This window comes from Crinia signifera, chromosome 19 (genome assembly GCF_055691185.1).
Source record: "Crinia signifera chromosome 19, ASM5569118v1, whole genome shotgun sequence".
NCBI classification, from domain to species: Eukaryota; Metazoa; Chordata; class Amphibia; order Anura; family Myobatrachidae; genus Crinia; species Crinia signifera.
Window position 1 is genome coordinate 46,805,175 of NC_139226.1, and position 15,924 is coordinate 46,821,098.

The 15,924-nt window shown below is 43.5% G+C and overlaps 1 protein-coding gene across 3 annotated transcripts in view; it reads right to left on the reverse strand.

The window, feature by feature from the left end:
* Window positions 1-2,404: 2,404 nt before the first annotated feature.
* The window catches only part of ABCG4 (ATP binding cassette subfamily G member 4), a 66,835-nt gene continuing 53,315 nt past the window's right edge, over window positions 2,405-15,924 (reverse strand). For 2 of the 3 annotated variants that reach the window (XM_083162484.1, XM_083162486.1), the window contains 9 exons: window positions 14,641-14,764; window positions 14,297-14,411; window positions 14,082-14,212; window positions 12,126-12,230; window positions 10,626-10,794; window positions 10,215-10,315; window positions 8,097-8,255; window positions 6,999-7,117; window positions 2,405-4,901 (listed from right to left, as the gene is read on the reverse strand). In XM_083162484.1, coding sequence (XP_083018610.1) covers window positions 4,676-4,901; window positions 6,999-7,117; window positions 8,097-8,255; window positions 10,215-10,315; window positions 10,626-10,794; window positions 12,126-12,230; window positions 14,082-14,212; window positions 14,297-14,411; window positions 14,641-14,764 — 1,249 coding nt within the window. In that variant the 3' untranslated portion in view covers window positions 2,405-4,675. The remainder of the gene's footprint in view (window positions 4,902-6,998; window positions 7,118-8,096; window positions 8,256-10,214; window positions 10,316-10,625; window positions 10,795-12,125; window positions 12,231-14,081; window positions 14,213-14,296; window positions 14,412-14,640; window positions 14,765-15,924) is intronic. The other variant, XM_083162485.1, reaches the window with a different exon arrangement.

Here is a 15,924-nt window from a genome sequence, read left to right on the forward strand (position 1 = left end):
ACAGCAAACTAGAATAACCTACATGATTAAGTTGTGTCCTGTTTCTCAAAGCCGTTATAGTCGATACCTAAACCGATAGGTCGGACATTACTTTAAAAAAATCATATAGCCTGTAACAAGTATAATACACAACACAAAAGCCGTATTATAGAGAGATATATTTGTTTAATACATGAAAAGATCATTTTAAACCTTTCTTGAGCAGCAAAGAGAGCATTTGGCCTCCTTAAAAACATTTAATTTACCATGAAAAACGCATCCACAGGATGAGGTCTTCAGGATGTAGTTCAGGGAATCCTAGTCACAGAAGTACCTAGAGAGGTACCTAGAGATTGCAGATCATCAGCTGTTATACAATCCATCATTATAGCTCCAACTACTTGTGACTATAATAGTCCTTATTCCACCTAGAAACAAAGTCCTCTGCCCTCTACCTCATCATTCACATCATTTATAGTATTTAGTGTGTGTGTATATATTTATATATATATATACACACACACATGCAAATATCAGACAATTAGCAGGTACGTACAGCACATATACGAAGATTTAAATTCCTCGGTTAATTCAACATTTCAGGACCTTTATTGTGTCCTTTCCTCAGATAAACGTCATTTGAATCTGTATCTGTGATGTAAGTGTAAGTTGTCTGACTGACTTGTTGGGGAGAGTGCACTCATAAAACTCTTCGGGGTACAGTGCTGGGGTGTACACCATAATTATAATAATAGACAGACATACCGAGTGCCTCAATATAAACAATAGATAAAACAACAGGCTACTTTATGGTGCAATCAGCATGACACTCTTTATTACTTACAGCGGCATATTAAGCAGTGCTGTTGCTGTTTCTAGTGTCTAGTCTTGACATGGGGCGCTGTGAGGCTGTAAATGCTGATAGCACTGTTTGTCTTGCCATTGTAATAATAAAGAACGCCATGCTGTGTGCACCATAAAGAAGTGAAGAGGTGGGTTATCACCTTTTATCATATATATATATATATATATATATATATATATATATATTATATATATATAAATTAATTCCAATTTCCCACAGGAAAAAATGACGGCACTCAGGAGACGTGTAAATGAAAAAAGAATTTGTATTCCAGGTATAGGGGAATACAAATTCTTTTTTCATTTACACGTCTCCTGAGTGCCGTCATTTTTTCCTGTGGGAAATTGGAATTCATCTATTATTCGCTCTGGCACTGGGGGCAAGCTGTTTGCATTAATCACAGAGTGCCGGCAGTTATTGGAATTGTATATATATATATATATATATACACATACACACACACACATCTTATATTTGGTGGAGTTATTACATTCTTACTTCCTCTTATAACCTAGCATAGCCGTGCAATAATTAACGATATATAATAAACACATCTGCAAAACAAAAAGGTCAGGTATTAGTGCATCAATCATAATAAAATGGAAGCATTCACAAATAAAATATCCCCTTTGCCCTTCTCTCTTAAATATGGCTATCAAATCATTTTCTACATGAGAAGGACAGGGGTGTCCCCTTATTATATGGCACCATAATGCACGCATTCATTAGCTTTATATGCTAGTAAAAGCCTTAGTAAATTCCTGGCCAACTCGTGGCTCTCCAGCTGTTGTGAAACTACAAGTCCCAGCATGCCCTGTCATCATTTTGCTATTGCGGCATGCAAAAACTCATACAGGGCATGCTGGGATGTGTAGTTTTACAACAGCCAGTTGGCCAGACCTGCCTTAGTAGGCAAGTAGATCCCAGTGGTTCTAGTGATCCCCAAACCACTAGCATTTGCATTTCAGGTTGCAGATGCTGATGCTATGTACTATTGTGGATGCTGCCGGCTTTTTTACTTGCGTTGACTGTAAGTGAACATTGGCATCAGTGGCACCTAGTGGGTACTCAGCATAAAGGAGCATGGCGGATAGTATTGCCTACTGGCAGTGCAGCCATTTATAGCAATGTACATGTTAGCAGCAATTTGGCATTAATATGTGTTGGCAAGAAGCTCTGTAGGAAAGCAACGTTACATTGCATATGAAACATTCATCGTGTCTAAATAAAACCAAATAAGTTATATTGACGTAAGCTTATAGGAGGGTGTGCTGTGTTCATGGTGAGTACAATCATTTTACACATGATTTTATACAAGACACTATGGGCTTGATTAAGGAAGAGGCGGCTTTGCACTGGCTTCACCAATAATGCCCAGGCGTCAAAGCATCATGCAGCAAATCATTAAGTATAATGACGATAGAGCCTACCGGTATTCATTAGTAATGGGTGCGGGATAGAAGAAGCCAATAGGAACACACACTTGCTCAGTTCTCCCTTAGAGGACCATTACAATCTTGTCTATTACAACCACCACTTTTTTCCTCTTTATTTCTGGGGTGTTTGGTTGCTACCCTCTCCTCCGAGCCCCATCGTGGCTGCGTCCCCTAGACCCATGATCGTTTCATCCATGGACTGAGGATACATCAGGACTGTTTTATATATGGAGGACATACAGTATGTGCAATTTGACTTGAGACCCAATCTCAAGCAGCTCGGAGCTACTGCTACAGAAGAGCAGATTTGGGGGTAAAATACTGTAGCTGTTGGTCCTTCTGCTAGTCCCCAAAACTCATTGTCATTTTTTTGCTCTGCAAAATAAAAAATCTCAGCGTTGTGGTGGATTGTGGTCATTCCTTATTGTAAAGAAATCCTTCGCTCTACCCATTCTTCCAACTGGGTGGTGCAAACTCTACAGCCGATCCTGCTCATATACTGTATGTGAGGCTAGGTGCAACTGCACATACTAAGCATACAACACCATAAAAACATCATTTCCCACCGCATCTCAGTCATTATAAATCAGGCACAGATAATATACTGAAAAAAAGGTACATAAAATAATTCAATAAAGTACAGTAGTATGACAAAAGAAAATACATATACAGTATGCATCTCCATACTTTGAATGCATGCTAATACTGCATCCGTATGCATGTGTTAGAGGTGGAACAAGCAGAAGTTGCATACAGTGAGAATATGTTTTAAGTACATGTTGTAAGTACATGTAGGTCCTACCAGGGTCATACTTAGGTTCTGCTAGCCACCTCACCAATCAGGGAGCAGAGTGCTGCCCTCTTGGCTGCTAGTTGGCATGGACATTTGGTATAAAGAGTGCCGGCAATATAGCATCCAGCCAGTAGCGCAGCTGCCGGGAAGTTCCAGAGCTTCCTGAAATGTCCAATGGATGCTCTGGCCAATCACCTTTCAGCCTGCAGAACCAATCATAGCGTTCCTCTGTATGTTCGGGGGATGGCGTGCCTCCTCAGCATGCCTTAATGGCATCGCATGCTTGGGCAACATGCCAATACAGGGCAGAAAATCCCTGTTCCAGCACTTGGTATTACAGGGCAGGTATAAAGATACATGATGATAACGAGCCAATAGCACTCTCTAGCCACTCTTGATTGTTTGCTTGCATATTGACCCCCCAAGCTGTCGGTTCTTCATTCATTGGCAAAGCAACTACAGTACTTATGTTAAAATAGTCAAATTACTGGCTGTGTATTCGGAATACTTAATTTTGATCTCTGTCCAGACTGCTGCAGGTAAGAAGATTCCCACTGGATTTTTTAAAGGGGTAACCGATAGGTGTTGGGGTATTTAATCTAATCACATTTTATATAGAGAAATTGCAACTTTGGCCTTTTGTACTCGCTCATAGACAGTGCGCTCATTTACCCTTGTTTGACACTTCATTCCATTATATTGTGTACAAAATAAATAGGATTATTCATCTTCTGCATTACTACTAATACTGTCTATCTCTACACTACAGTGGGGCGTTAGTATACGCAGTTTTATGCCTTATACAGAAATACTATTGCCTTTCGAGTTTGACGCATCTTGAGATATACGTGTGACTGGGTGTGGTATGGGGGTCTGACAGTCGGGATTCTGACGGTCATTAGGAATCCCGACTGCTGGTGCTCCAACAGAAGGGCAAGGGCAAAGAAGCCCTGCACTCACCACAGGTTATGTTCTCCCTCTATGGGGGTCGTGGAACCCTACGAGGGAGAATAGCCCTTAAAAGTCGGGCTCCCAACTGTCTAGCTTTTAGCAGTGGGATTCCGTCGTCGGTCTACTGTCCGTTGGAATCCTGACTGTCGGGAGGTCATCAGGCCCCCGTGTAACTCAATATACAATAGTACTCTATGACTGCAACATCTTTTCATGATAAAGAGCAGGGCAAACATTGTATCTAACTGTTGATGTAGGCCCACAGTACACATGCAATATAATTCAGTACTTTGGACAGCTCCAATTCCAATGTTACTACAGAGAATTCCGTGGCCTTGTCCTTCGGATAAACAAATACAACTAGCATGCTCTGTCGGCCACTGAATGAATCCCATTCCTCAGATTGATTTTCTTATAGAGGGAACTTTTACACACTATAGTAAACATGCTCAATTGACAAACATAAGCGCAGGAGAATTTTCTTCCACGCCGTATGGGAATTGTGCATATTTTAGATGCACAAAATAAACGGGGTATAGAGAAGAGCAGATTAGGATGTATAGAGCTCCTAGCTGACTGTGAAATGATATCCTTAGTCCCGTAGGTGATATATAGTATCAATTTCCTGAAAGCAGAATCCTTTGCTGCCAACTACCGTTCAGACTTAACACGGTAGCGAAGGACAAGGTAAGCGAGAAGACGGAGTCCAATGAAGAAACCTCCCAGCACCAGAAAATCCACATAAAGTTTGGCATCCACAACGTCCAGCTGCTGTAAAACTTGTTGGGGATGCTGGAATGTGCATAAGGGTTCGTTGCACTGAAGGTCGGAACGGTTCATACCATAGATGGTAAGGATCACTCCTTCAAAGCCATACCTATGACAGAGAAGTAACAATTTACAAACAACAAATATGGACATACACACACAATGACAGTTTGCTGCGCTGTAATTACTGCCCCAGTGTAAAAATAATGCAGCCAGTATTCACTCTGCACAGAAACAAAGTATCTTACCCAAATCTAAAGGTCCATACACACTGGGAGATTATGCCCAGCGTGTATGGACGGCGATGACCACTGTCATCGCTGGGGGGAAAGCCGCTCAGTGCATACACACTGAACTGCTTTCCCCCTGCCCGGCACTGTCAGCGGTCGGCTTTGCATAAAGCATCGCTTATGCAGAGCCATCCACAAAGCCGCTCATCTGCTGGTAATACCAGCAGATGAGCAGCGTGGTACTTTTGTATTCTGCGTAAGAAAATCGCATTGCATGCAATTTTTTGCATGCGATGCGATGTTCCTATGTAATTTATTCACTGCTCTCTGGCCTTGGGGGGTGCGATGCGATCGCATGCGATCATACCGCACATAAAATCGCATGCGATCTCATGCGATTTTATAGGGTGTGATGCCATCTAATTTAGTATACACTTGTATGACATACAATCCACGACACCCCGAAGCGTGGCGAGCGCAGCGGAACATGTCCTTCCGACCTTTTCATACCCCCACTATCCACGTTGGCGAGGGGCCGCGGATTACGTTACATGTATTCTGCATCCCCTGGCGGGGCTCGCTGTGCTCGCCACGCTTCGGGCTCGGTGGCTCGCTGCGCTCGCCACACTATATAAAATCTGCTCCACGCATGCGATGCGATTTCCCTACGGTGCCGTACATATGCTAATTGGGCGCCCTGCTAATACATACGTACTAGCAGCGTTCCCGGCGATAATGCGGGCTGTACACACTGGGCGGCTTTGAGCTGACAGCCGCTCAAACTTGGTGTTTTAAGCGGCTTTCAGCTCAAAATCGCCCAGTGTGTATGAGCCTTAACTCTGCACATATTACTTCTGCCCCACCTGCAGTGCACATGGGTTTGAATTAGGCCCCATGTTACTTAATACAAGATATTGTGCAACACTGATCCACCGTATATAACGATTAACCCTTTGAGTGCCAATGTTTCTGTGCGAGAAGTGCAAAATATTTGCTAAAAATGCCAGGGCCTTTGAAGTTCAGTTAAATATTGCTGTGAGCGAGGCTGGCATTTTTAGCGGGTATGTTGCACATCTCTCACAGCGACGATGGCACTGAAAGGGTTAATGTATACTGTAGTAACAGGATTTTCTAACCCATCAGAGTGAACTACAAGTATTCACATATTTGAAATGTCCTGATGGTGGGGGTCTATGATGTAAGAAGGTGGCACTTGGAGAAGACAGGCAGAGAGGCATACGTCACAATAATAATAAGACAATTGCTGTCAAAACTCTCCAACTTCTTTGACAGACTGGTCACCCCCTCACCCCGGGATTCGTGTACCCCATGAAATGGAAGGATTATAACATAAGGGATTTGGTAATGTCTTTATTTGATCTGAGTTTAGAAATTATCTGAGATCATTTTTAAATTAACTCTCACGTTGTCATAACTGGGAAAACAATTCTACTCTTTCACGCATTAACAATTAAAAAATATTGGTTATGGCTCATTTGCATCGACACTGAGAGAGTGTCAGTGGGGAGGGAAAAAGCCATTATGACAATCTATTTATATAAAAAGCTAACTACTCCTCACCTCTATTAGGTGAAGTACCGCCAGTGACCACAAGAGGTCACTGGCGGTACATATCGATGGTCATCCATTTTCTTTGATTAATTGGTCTGTGGGCCAATCAAAATATGGGGGTGGGGCTTCGCAGGTGCCAGGGGCGGAGCTATGCTCAGTGTCCCTGCACCTTGGGGACAAGCAAAAACGAAACTATTCGTTTAAGCTTGACATCGATGGTGGGAAACCATCTGGTTCTCCCCCATCGATGGCAAAATTATTCGACATCGGCAATAAACCATCGATGATTTTCTAACAATAAACCGCTCTTTTCACATGCATAACAGACCCAGTCCCATTGATGCAGGTGACTCCTGCCCTCCCAAAGCCTGTTTCGCTGCCCAGAAGCGAACGCGCGTTCTGACCTGACATAGGAGATGTACGAACTCCACTGCAGATATGTTGGAATTGTTTTAAAGCTGACAAAGAAGCCTGAGAATAGTAACACGGGTATTGCAGTAACTGGCCCCACAAATGTTGCAACCTGTAAAAACAACAAGGTAAATACTTATATTATTAGAAATAAAAGATTATCACATCAAAAAGGTACTAATTACACCTAATATGCATGTTATAATCAATAACCGAAAAGCATGAAAGAGCACAGAGTCACGTTTCTGTTTCCCACCATCGCGTTCTAAAATTTCAGTGTTGTGTTCAAAAATGTATAACGCAGTCGCCCTATTTCTCATTGGTTAACACGCAGCTAGAGCGCTAGATTGGAAAGTTGGCAAACTCATGAGAACCATTGCTTTCTTCTTTCAAGCCCGTATGTTGTGAATGAGCCCTTATGCTAGGTAGACACTTTCATCTCTATCTATCTATATATATATATATATATGATTGTGTCTCTGAAATACTGCCATCTGAAACTACCGGTGAAATTTAATACAATGACAAGACAATCAGAAAGTGAGAGATTTGGTAAGAAGAGTTCAGTATGAAATCCCGACAGTCAAAATCCCGACGGTCAAAATACTGACAGCTATTGAGGTAGCCGGATTTCATTGCAGGACGGCCTCACGCATGCATACTGCGAGCCGTACGAATGTGCAGTCTATCGATAATCCCTTGTGCTCTGAATTCGAAGCTGTGTTATCTAGTCTGAATAACCCCCGATGACACAGCCGACTCAGTGTTATAGTAAGCATGTAACGATATATCGGTGTCGTGCGGTGGATCGTGTAGTGTGCACGGCAAAGCCATATATTGTTACATTGCCCCGCTGGATTGCATTCACGTGTGTATACAAAGAACATCTCATACTGTACATTACAAAGAACCTGTTGATAGGAACCTTCTAAAGTTGACACATGGAGAAGTTGCCAGTAGCAACCAACCAGCCGAAGCTGATCGGTTGCTATTGGCAAATTCTCCACCTGTCCTCTTTAGAAGATTAGAAACATCACCGGTTGGATCACTATAATGTTGAGATGCAGAATCAGTAGAGAATGGCACTGAACCTGTAAGGAGTTGGAAGCTGCACCAATAAGAAGCCCCAGGGACTGAGCCACAAGAGCGGTGGCAGTAGCGAGAGCCGTAAAGAGGAGAAAACGAATAGCTTCCGGGGGCTGTCCAGTCATCCAGTACACAATGCTACAATATGCCATCGGGCAAACTATCTGTGAGATAACATAGGAAAAGACACAGGACATTAACCTTAAAGATGACTATAACACTATATAACTAGAAGAATAGACAGTAACTGCAGCACACGAAATAGCTACAATTAACAATTAATATAATAAAATGTTTGTGTGTGTGTGGGGGGGATCTGCCTATATACAGAGTTATGCGCACCGATGTGACTGCATTCTCTTATTGGTACACTTGGCCTCATGGCGATAGACAACACATATATAGGGGGTTATTCAATGTGGGGTCACGGCTGTCGAGTTAACTAGTGGTTCTAGTTCTCAGTCAGCTCGACCGAGAAATCCCAGGCGGGATTCAATGTCCCGAGAAAGGGGCGTGGCCGTGAGAAGTGGCCGGGAATCGGCGAGCTGCGGCCAGGAGCTCGGCAATTCCTGGCCGTTCTCGGCAGAACGAGCCCGACTGCTTGGGAAGTCGGGCTCGTTTACCAAGATCCCCTGCTCAATGCTGTCAGGGAAGACAGCATTGAATAGGGCCCCCGGAGCCGTCTCCCCGTCGGGAGATGGCTGCGGGAGATTGAATATCCCCCATAGTATAATTTAAAATAAATGTATTAGCCCAAAATCACAATTATATACCGTAAATACATTTAGGATACAAACATCAAAATAAAAAAATTAAAAAAAATGAAAACAAAAATAAAAAAATGTAAATACTAAAAATAAAATTATTAAAAATAAAAATATAAATAAATAAATAGAGATACAGTCAAAAACAATCAATAAACAAACACAAACCTCCCGGGGGTTAATTTAAAATGATAGCATAGCCAGGCACATTAGAGTTTTTTTTTTTATTTCTTTCTTTTGCTGTTTGTATCCTACATGTATTTATAGTATATAATTGTGATGTTGGTTAATACATTTATTTTTAAATGATACTGTGTATGTTTTGCCTAGCGCCACATAGAAGTGTGTTCTTTAGTTTGTAAATTGTGGAGATTGGCGTTTCTCCACTATTGTGGCAGCTGACAGACAGACACATCTATTAGTTCACCAGCTGCTCTAGCACCGCACAACATATCTTTTTTTAAACACTTGCCCTCAGAGCTGTCGTCATTATCCGTGCACGCTGTCAGCAGCGATATCCAAGAGATCGCTCAGAAAACAGGAGTATCTTTGCATCCGCTCAACTCAGGACATGGCCGCACCATCCTCTGCTGTCACTAAACCTTGGCTACACATGAACTCCTCGTACCTGCGGAGTTATGCCATAGGTGCATGCACATGGATACAGGGCACTCACAGTACGAATGCACGTGGGATTCGTGCACTAAACTGACTCTGGTACCATTGCCTAGCTTGTCTCACGCTGCTTAGACACTGTGCCTGGCTGTACCTGGAATTTATTCAACATTTCTGTGCATTAGAGCACCTAGTAACAAGTACTGATGCAGGTGACTAGGTCAATGCCGCATTAATTGGACATGTGCATTGTACATCAAATACATCTAAAAAAGGGGCGGGTTGTATGAAGCCTTGGAGAGTGGCAAAGCAGAGAAATTGACCAATACAACCAGCTTCTAATGATCATTTCAAATGCTATGGCAGATAAATGACAAGTAGTGGTACATTTACTATCATTCGTGCCCATTCGAGTCCATTTAAAACAACAGACAAACACGAATCACTGTATTATCAGAAAACAAAAACCCTAAGAACATGGGAGCTTAGTAATTGACCAGATATTGAATTTTTAAAACGAACCAGTTCACGTATGTAACCAATATATTTGCAACTAGGCTAGAACACGGGAGCTTAGTAAATTTACCCCTTATAATCTGTTTGATTGCCTTGGGAAATGTTACCACTATCCAAGGCTTGATACATCTCCCCCATGATGGTTTGTGGCATTGCATCGGTAGTGGCGGGGTGACGATGCACTGGCCACCGGCCTCTCCCCTCTGGGAAAAGAGTAGATCACTTTACCTGGAACGGGATATCCGCCATGGTCTTAGCCAGATAATACGCCTTCAGACTGTACCAGTAGTTTAAGTGCTCTCTGAGGAAGACAGACATCTCCAGAGGAACTGTAGATTAAAAATGAATAGTGGGGTAGAGGAGGATGAGGACGGAAACACTGGAGAAAACTAATAAGGATCACGGATGTTAAGCAATAAAGAAAATACAAAGAGGGAATGACAGTAGGAGAACGGGATGAGAGGGGAAGAAGAGATAAAACTAAAGAATAGAAAGAACAGGATGTGAACTATTATAAATAATGAGAAGAAAGTCTTAAGGACAGAAATGACAAAAGACCATAGGCAGAATATATAAGACTGAGTACTAGGGCAGAGAAAACAAACAGAGATTTGTTGGTTGAATAATGGTTGCTCTTACAAGTCAGTACAGTGGGCATGAGAGCTGCAAACATAAGAAAGAGCATGGAGAAGAACAGGAAGCCCGTGTTATTGAATACTTTGCTGGCATCGTCCCCAATGTGCAGGTACAGCAGCCCGATCAGAACCCCGATACACAGGTGAGACATGAAACGCAGGTGAGTCAGGACCTGAGAGGGTGGGAAAGTACAAGTAGCATCACATGCAATGCCTGCATACAGAAAGAAGGTGCTGCCTCGACATACGGCAAAACAGGTAGCATCATGTGATAGACATAGACCCAACTCAAGGACAACAATACAATATAAAATACAAACGGGGCATTTAAAAAGAGAGAGGAAGAAAGAAAGAAAGAAAGAAAGAAAGAAAGAAAGAAAGAAAGAAAGAGAGAAACAAAGTGAAAAAGAAAGAAAAAAGATAGAAAAAGGAGAAAGAAAGAGAAAAAGACAAAGAAAGAAAGAAAGAAGGAAAGAACGAAAAAGAGAAAGAAAGAAAGAAAGAAAAAAAGAAAGAAAGAAAGAAAGAAAGAAAAAGACAGACGGAAAAAAAGAAAGAGAAAAAAAGAAAAAGAAAGAGAAATAAAGAAAGAGAAAGAAATAAATAAAAATAATGAAAAGGTACTTGTTTAGTTTCATGGCGGCAGCATGGCCGCGCACTACTTCCGGTTTTGGCACTTGCCAAACTTTCTAAAATAAACAAAATAAACTCCATGCCAACATGGATAGTTCATAACCCCACTATCCATGTTGGCATGGAGCAGCGAGCCACCGAGCCCGTAGCGTGGGCGAGCGCAGCGAGCCCCGCAAGGGGACTCAGACACACGGCCATGCTGCCGCCGTGAAACTACACAAGTACCAAAGAAAGAAAGAAAGACAATGTTCTAGAATATCAACACAAATTCTTAAATACAGAAGGATCGGACCAGGAATACAATGCATGTATACGGGGATCACCATGGGTTAGTAAAAGTAGGACACAAAAGGTTCATACTGTAAAGGTGCGTACACACGGATAGATTTGGTCAACGATTCAATCTCGTTAACAATTTCCTCTGAACCTTCTGCACAAACGATTTGGTGACAAATGATGAACAATTGAGAAAACGATTACACATGAACGATTGATCTTTAATGATGGAGGGAGAGGGAGCCAGTCAATCAGCCTTACCAAATAATTCATCGTGCATACACATGAAACAATTGGTACACATCGTGAACGATGCAGGAAAGATCAGCGACCTCTACCAACGACCGTTGGGTACGCGCATTGTCCGATATATCGTTCATACACACGGAACGATTTGAGCGATTGGTCATTTCAATCGGTCGGGAACGCCCAGATCTTTCGCCAAATCTATCCATGTGTACGCACCTTAACTGTACAAGTCCTGTTGCCTATGGAGGAAGTATGACGTGGGAAAAGTTACCACCTCTTACCTGTTACCCCGGTAGATTCCACTCTGCCCCCCCCTTTCCATTGTCTACTCCCCACTCTAACATACCGTATCTCTCAGGATAGAGAGGAACGTGCGTTTGAAGAGGATGCAGAACTGGTTCATGGAACTTGTAGCAAAAGTGTTACTCTCAATGTGACCGGGAACATCCTGCTGTAAGAGAAACACCAATCATGTATTAGCTTACTGAAATAAATTACTACACTCTCAAATGTAACTGAGAAGTGAAGCCCCATACACACTAGGCTGCATCCCCCATGAAAGTACGGGAAGAAAATAAAAACTCAGAACCTAGAACCTCAGTGATGTGAGTCAGTTAAGCTAACCATTACACCATCCATATGTTATAAAGTATTTGCAGTGCGTGCTGAAGAGGAGGGTGCCATGAGCCCCATTCTCCATTTGGCTGCCCTGCACAGAGCTGGGCACATAGATTGTGGGATGTAGCCACAAAGGTGGAGGTCCTAGAACTGTTCATTATATTTGACTGTGTATTGGTAATTGTTATTCCTCATAGGTTGAACTTGATGGACGCCAAGGTTGAACTTAATGGACGTAAGTCTTCTTTCAACCTCAACTACTACAGATGGAGCCACTGCCGTCTAGCAGGGGTCTGGTGGTCGTATCGCCAACCGCCAGAAGGGGTCGTGTACGCATGAGACGCTTGCGCTTTCCCTTCAATGTTTCATTTTTGGGGAAAAAAGGAACGAGAGACAGATACATTTACATTGAATCCTCAGCGCCATTTCCCAGCACTTTACCAAGTATAGAAGCTCTTACTAATGTAGGGTACACACCACGACGACCCGCTCACGATGCACATTGTGAGCGGGTCATCAGTGTTTCTTCAGACCCGCTCACGATGATGCGGGGGGGCACGACCCAATCACAATGTGCACCGTGAGCGGGTCCGATCCAATGGCGACCCGCACCCGGCAGTATGGTCGTTATTCAGAACCTACCTGCAGCAGGTAGGATATGAATAATGACCGACCCACGGGACCGCGCATCGGATCGGTATCGGTCCACACCAGGACAGAAAAATCACCACACAATCTACATCCAATTGGCCAGAATTGGATCTAGATTGAGGGGATCGGGCCCTAGTCGTCCTGGTGTGTACCAGGCATAACTGCTTTGGGGCTCATCTACATTTGTATATAAGTCATTTTACAAGATTCCTCTCAGATGTAGCAGCACACACCCACGATTCTAGGTGCCATGTTCATCTCTTTTCAAAATCTCTCCATATATGGAACTAGACACGCCCTCTAGGTGGAGCATGACACGCCCCCTTAATGGGGTAGCTGTGAAAAATTGTACTACCAACTATAATCTCCCTGAAACTCGGTTTCAAAAGTAGGCAAGTATGAGGTTGAAGCCAAAAAGTTGGCATGCAGAAGGCCGAAGTTCACACAATGTCGACACAAGCAAAATGCTGATATGGAAAAGGTTCACACATGAGAAGGTCAACATGAGTTTTTCCACATTTTCGACCTTATTCTGGTTCACATGCAGCGAAGTTAACAGATACTGAGTAGCAAAAAGCCTCCCTTGCTCACATATTACCATTTGGTTCTCCTACAAAAGAGATTAATACTAGGGCAACAGGCTGATTTGATCTGCACGTGTGACTACATCAGATCTGTATACTCTGTGAGTTTAGGGTTGCGGCTAGAACCACTTCTGTTGCTTGGCTTTTCCCATCATGCACTGGGTCAACGTATACCTGGAGGGGGGGGGGGGGACTACAAATCTCTGACAAGTGGATCGAGCCACCATGCCCAAAGCACAGTGAGCAAAATAAAAGAAAAAAACTACACCTATGTAAATTACAGATAAAATAAAAAACGCTGTAAGGGCATCTAACAACTTCCGCCCTCACCTCACGTCATATCCTGTTCAAGAAACAGAAGTGGAGACACAACCGTGAGCTTAGTGAGCAATGACATTGGACATATAGTAAAGCAGAAGTAATAGTAGTTGTTTCCCAAAAGCACTCACAGTTGGGCAGAGGTCAAGTTCTCTTATGGTTGGCTTGCTTTTTTCCCTAGTAATGGGGCACAGTCCATCTTCCACTGCACGGAATAATACTGGATTCAGATCTCCATACTCCCCTGATGCTATTTCGATAACTGCATTTGTGGGAAAGAAGATCAATTACAGGTACTGCAAGAACAACAGGAAGCTGACAATGTATAGAGGGACATATGACTCACTGAAGTCAGCAGGGTTGTGGTAGGTTGGGCAGTGTAATCCTAGTCCCTTCAGGTATGGGATGAGAAGCGGTACAGAACCTCGGTATATGCACTGTCCCTGACTGAGAATATATAGCTGGAACCATAAAATAAACACAATTTACCATTTAACCAATTACCATGTAATACCATAATAAACTGTAGACAAACAGTGGCGGTTCCAGGGCTGCAGCCCAGCCCCCCCAAACAATTGAATTCGGAAGGCAACCCAAACATCCCGGGCTGGGACTCACTGGCAGTGAACGTGGCCCCTAATTTGAATTTTGGATTGTGCTGCAGCCCCACCTCATAATATCCTCACAGACCTTGTCAAACATTTCAAAAAGTTTGGCGCTTGGTTGGTGAATGGTGCAAATAATGGTCCGACCACCTTGAGCCAGAGAGCTTAGTAACGAAACCACTTGGAAACAGGATGCGCTGTCTAAGCCACTGTGGGAGACAATAAGGAGACAGAGACACAAATGTCACTAATATACAGACAGACATCAGGCAGTATAAAGTACAGTGCAAGCTACAGTAGCGGATATTATCCTGAATGTAAGGCAAACTAGCAGTGTCACGGAAAGCATAATCAAGGAGCAGGACACGAAAACACCCTGTTCTCTTTTACTGGAGTTCCCGAGATTAGAGAAGAGGCTGCCATATTGGCAGGTAACTATGTGTAAATAATGTGACAATGAATCACATACACTGGTATACGGTCACTAGGTCTACAAGCATTAGGTCGACACCACAAGATCGACATGCCTCAAGGTCAACATGGGTTAGGTCGACAGGGTCATTAGGTCGACATGGGGAAGGTCGACAGTCAAAAGGTCGACATGGGTTTTTTCACTCTTTTTTTGAGCCGACATGCGTCGACAGACGGTATTTCATGCTCTACCATCCACTAGGGCGTGGTAGGAGAATAAAATAGTGTGCCAAGCGTAGCAAGGCACCGTGTCCAAAGCATGGCAAGTGTAGCGAGCCATGCGACAGGACGCAGTTGTACATTTCAGTGTCTATGTCGACTGTGTTCAAATTCGGAACAAAAAAAAGTGAAAAACCCCATGTCAGCCTAATGCATACCTCCCAACAGTCCCGATTATAACGGGACAGTCCCGATTATCAGGGCCTGTCCCGCTGTCCCTCCCGCGGCCGGCAGTGTCCCGCGGTGAGGGGGGGCTGTTGGGAGTCCCCCCTGTCTGCTGCTAAGCAGACAGGGGGCTGGGGGCATGGCTAGAGGCTCACAGAGCCTCTGGGTCATGCCCCCATAGCGGCAAAATGGGGGCGTGGCCTCGCGGGAGAGCCGCGAGTATAGACCACACCCCCGGCATTTTTCAACGCGCCTACGGCGCATGGCAGCTACGTCCCACCTCTGGGACGTCAGAAGTTGGGAGGTATGCTAATGACCCTGTCCATCTAACCGCATGTCGACCTTCAGTCATGTCAACCTTGAGGCATGTCGACCAATGATCCATACCCCATACCTCCCAACATGACCCTCTCCAGGAGGGACACAATGCTCTGTTCATGTGCTTTCCTCTTAATTAAGGATTGCCGTCAACTGTGTGGGACAGGTTAATTGAAAAGAAAGGTGTTTTATCATG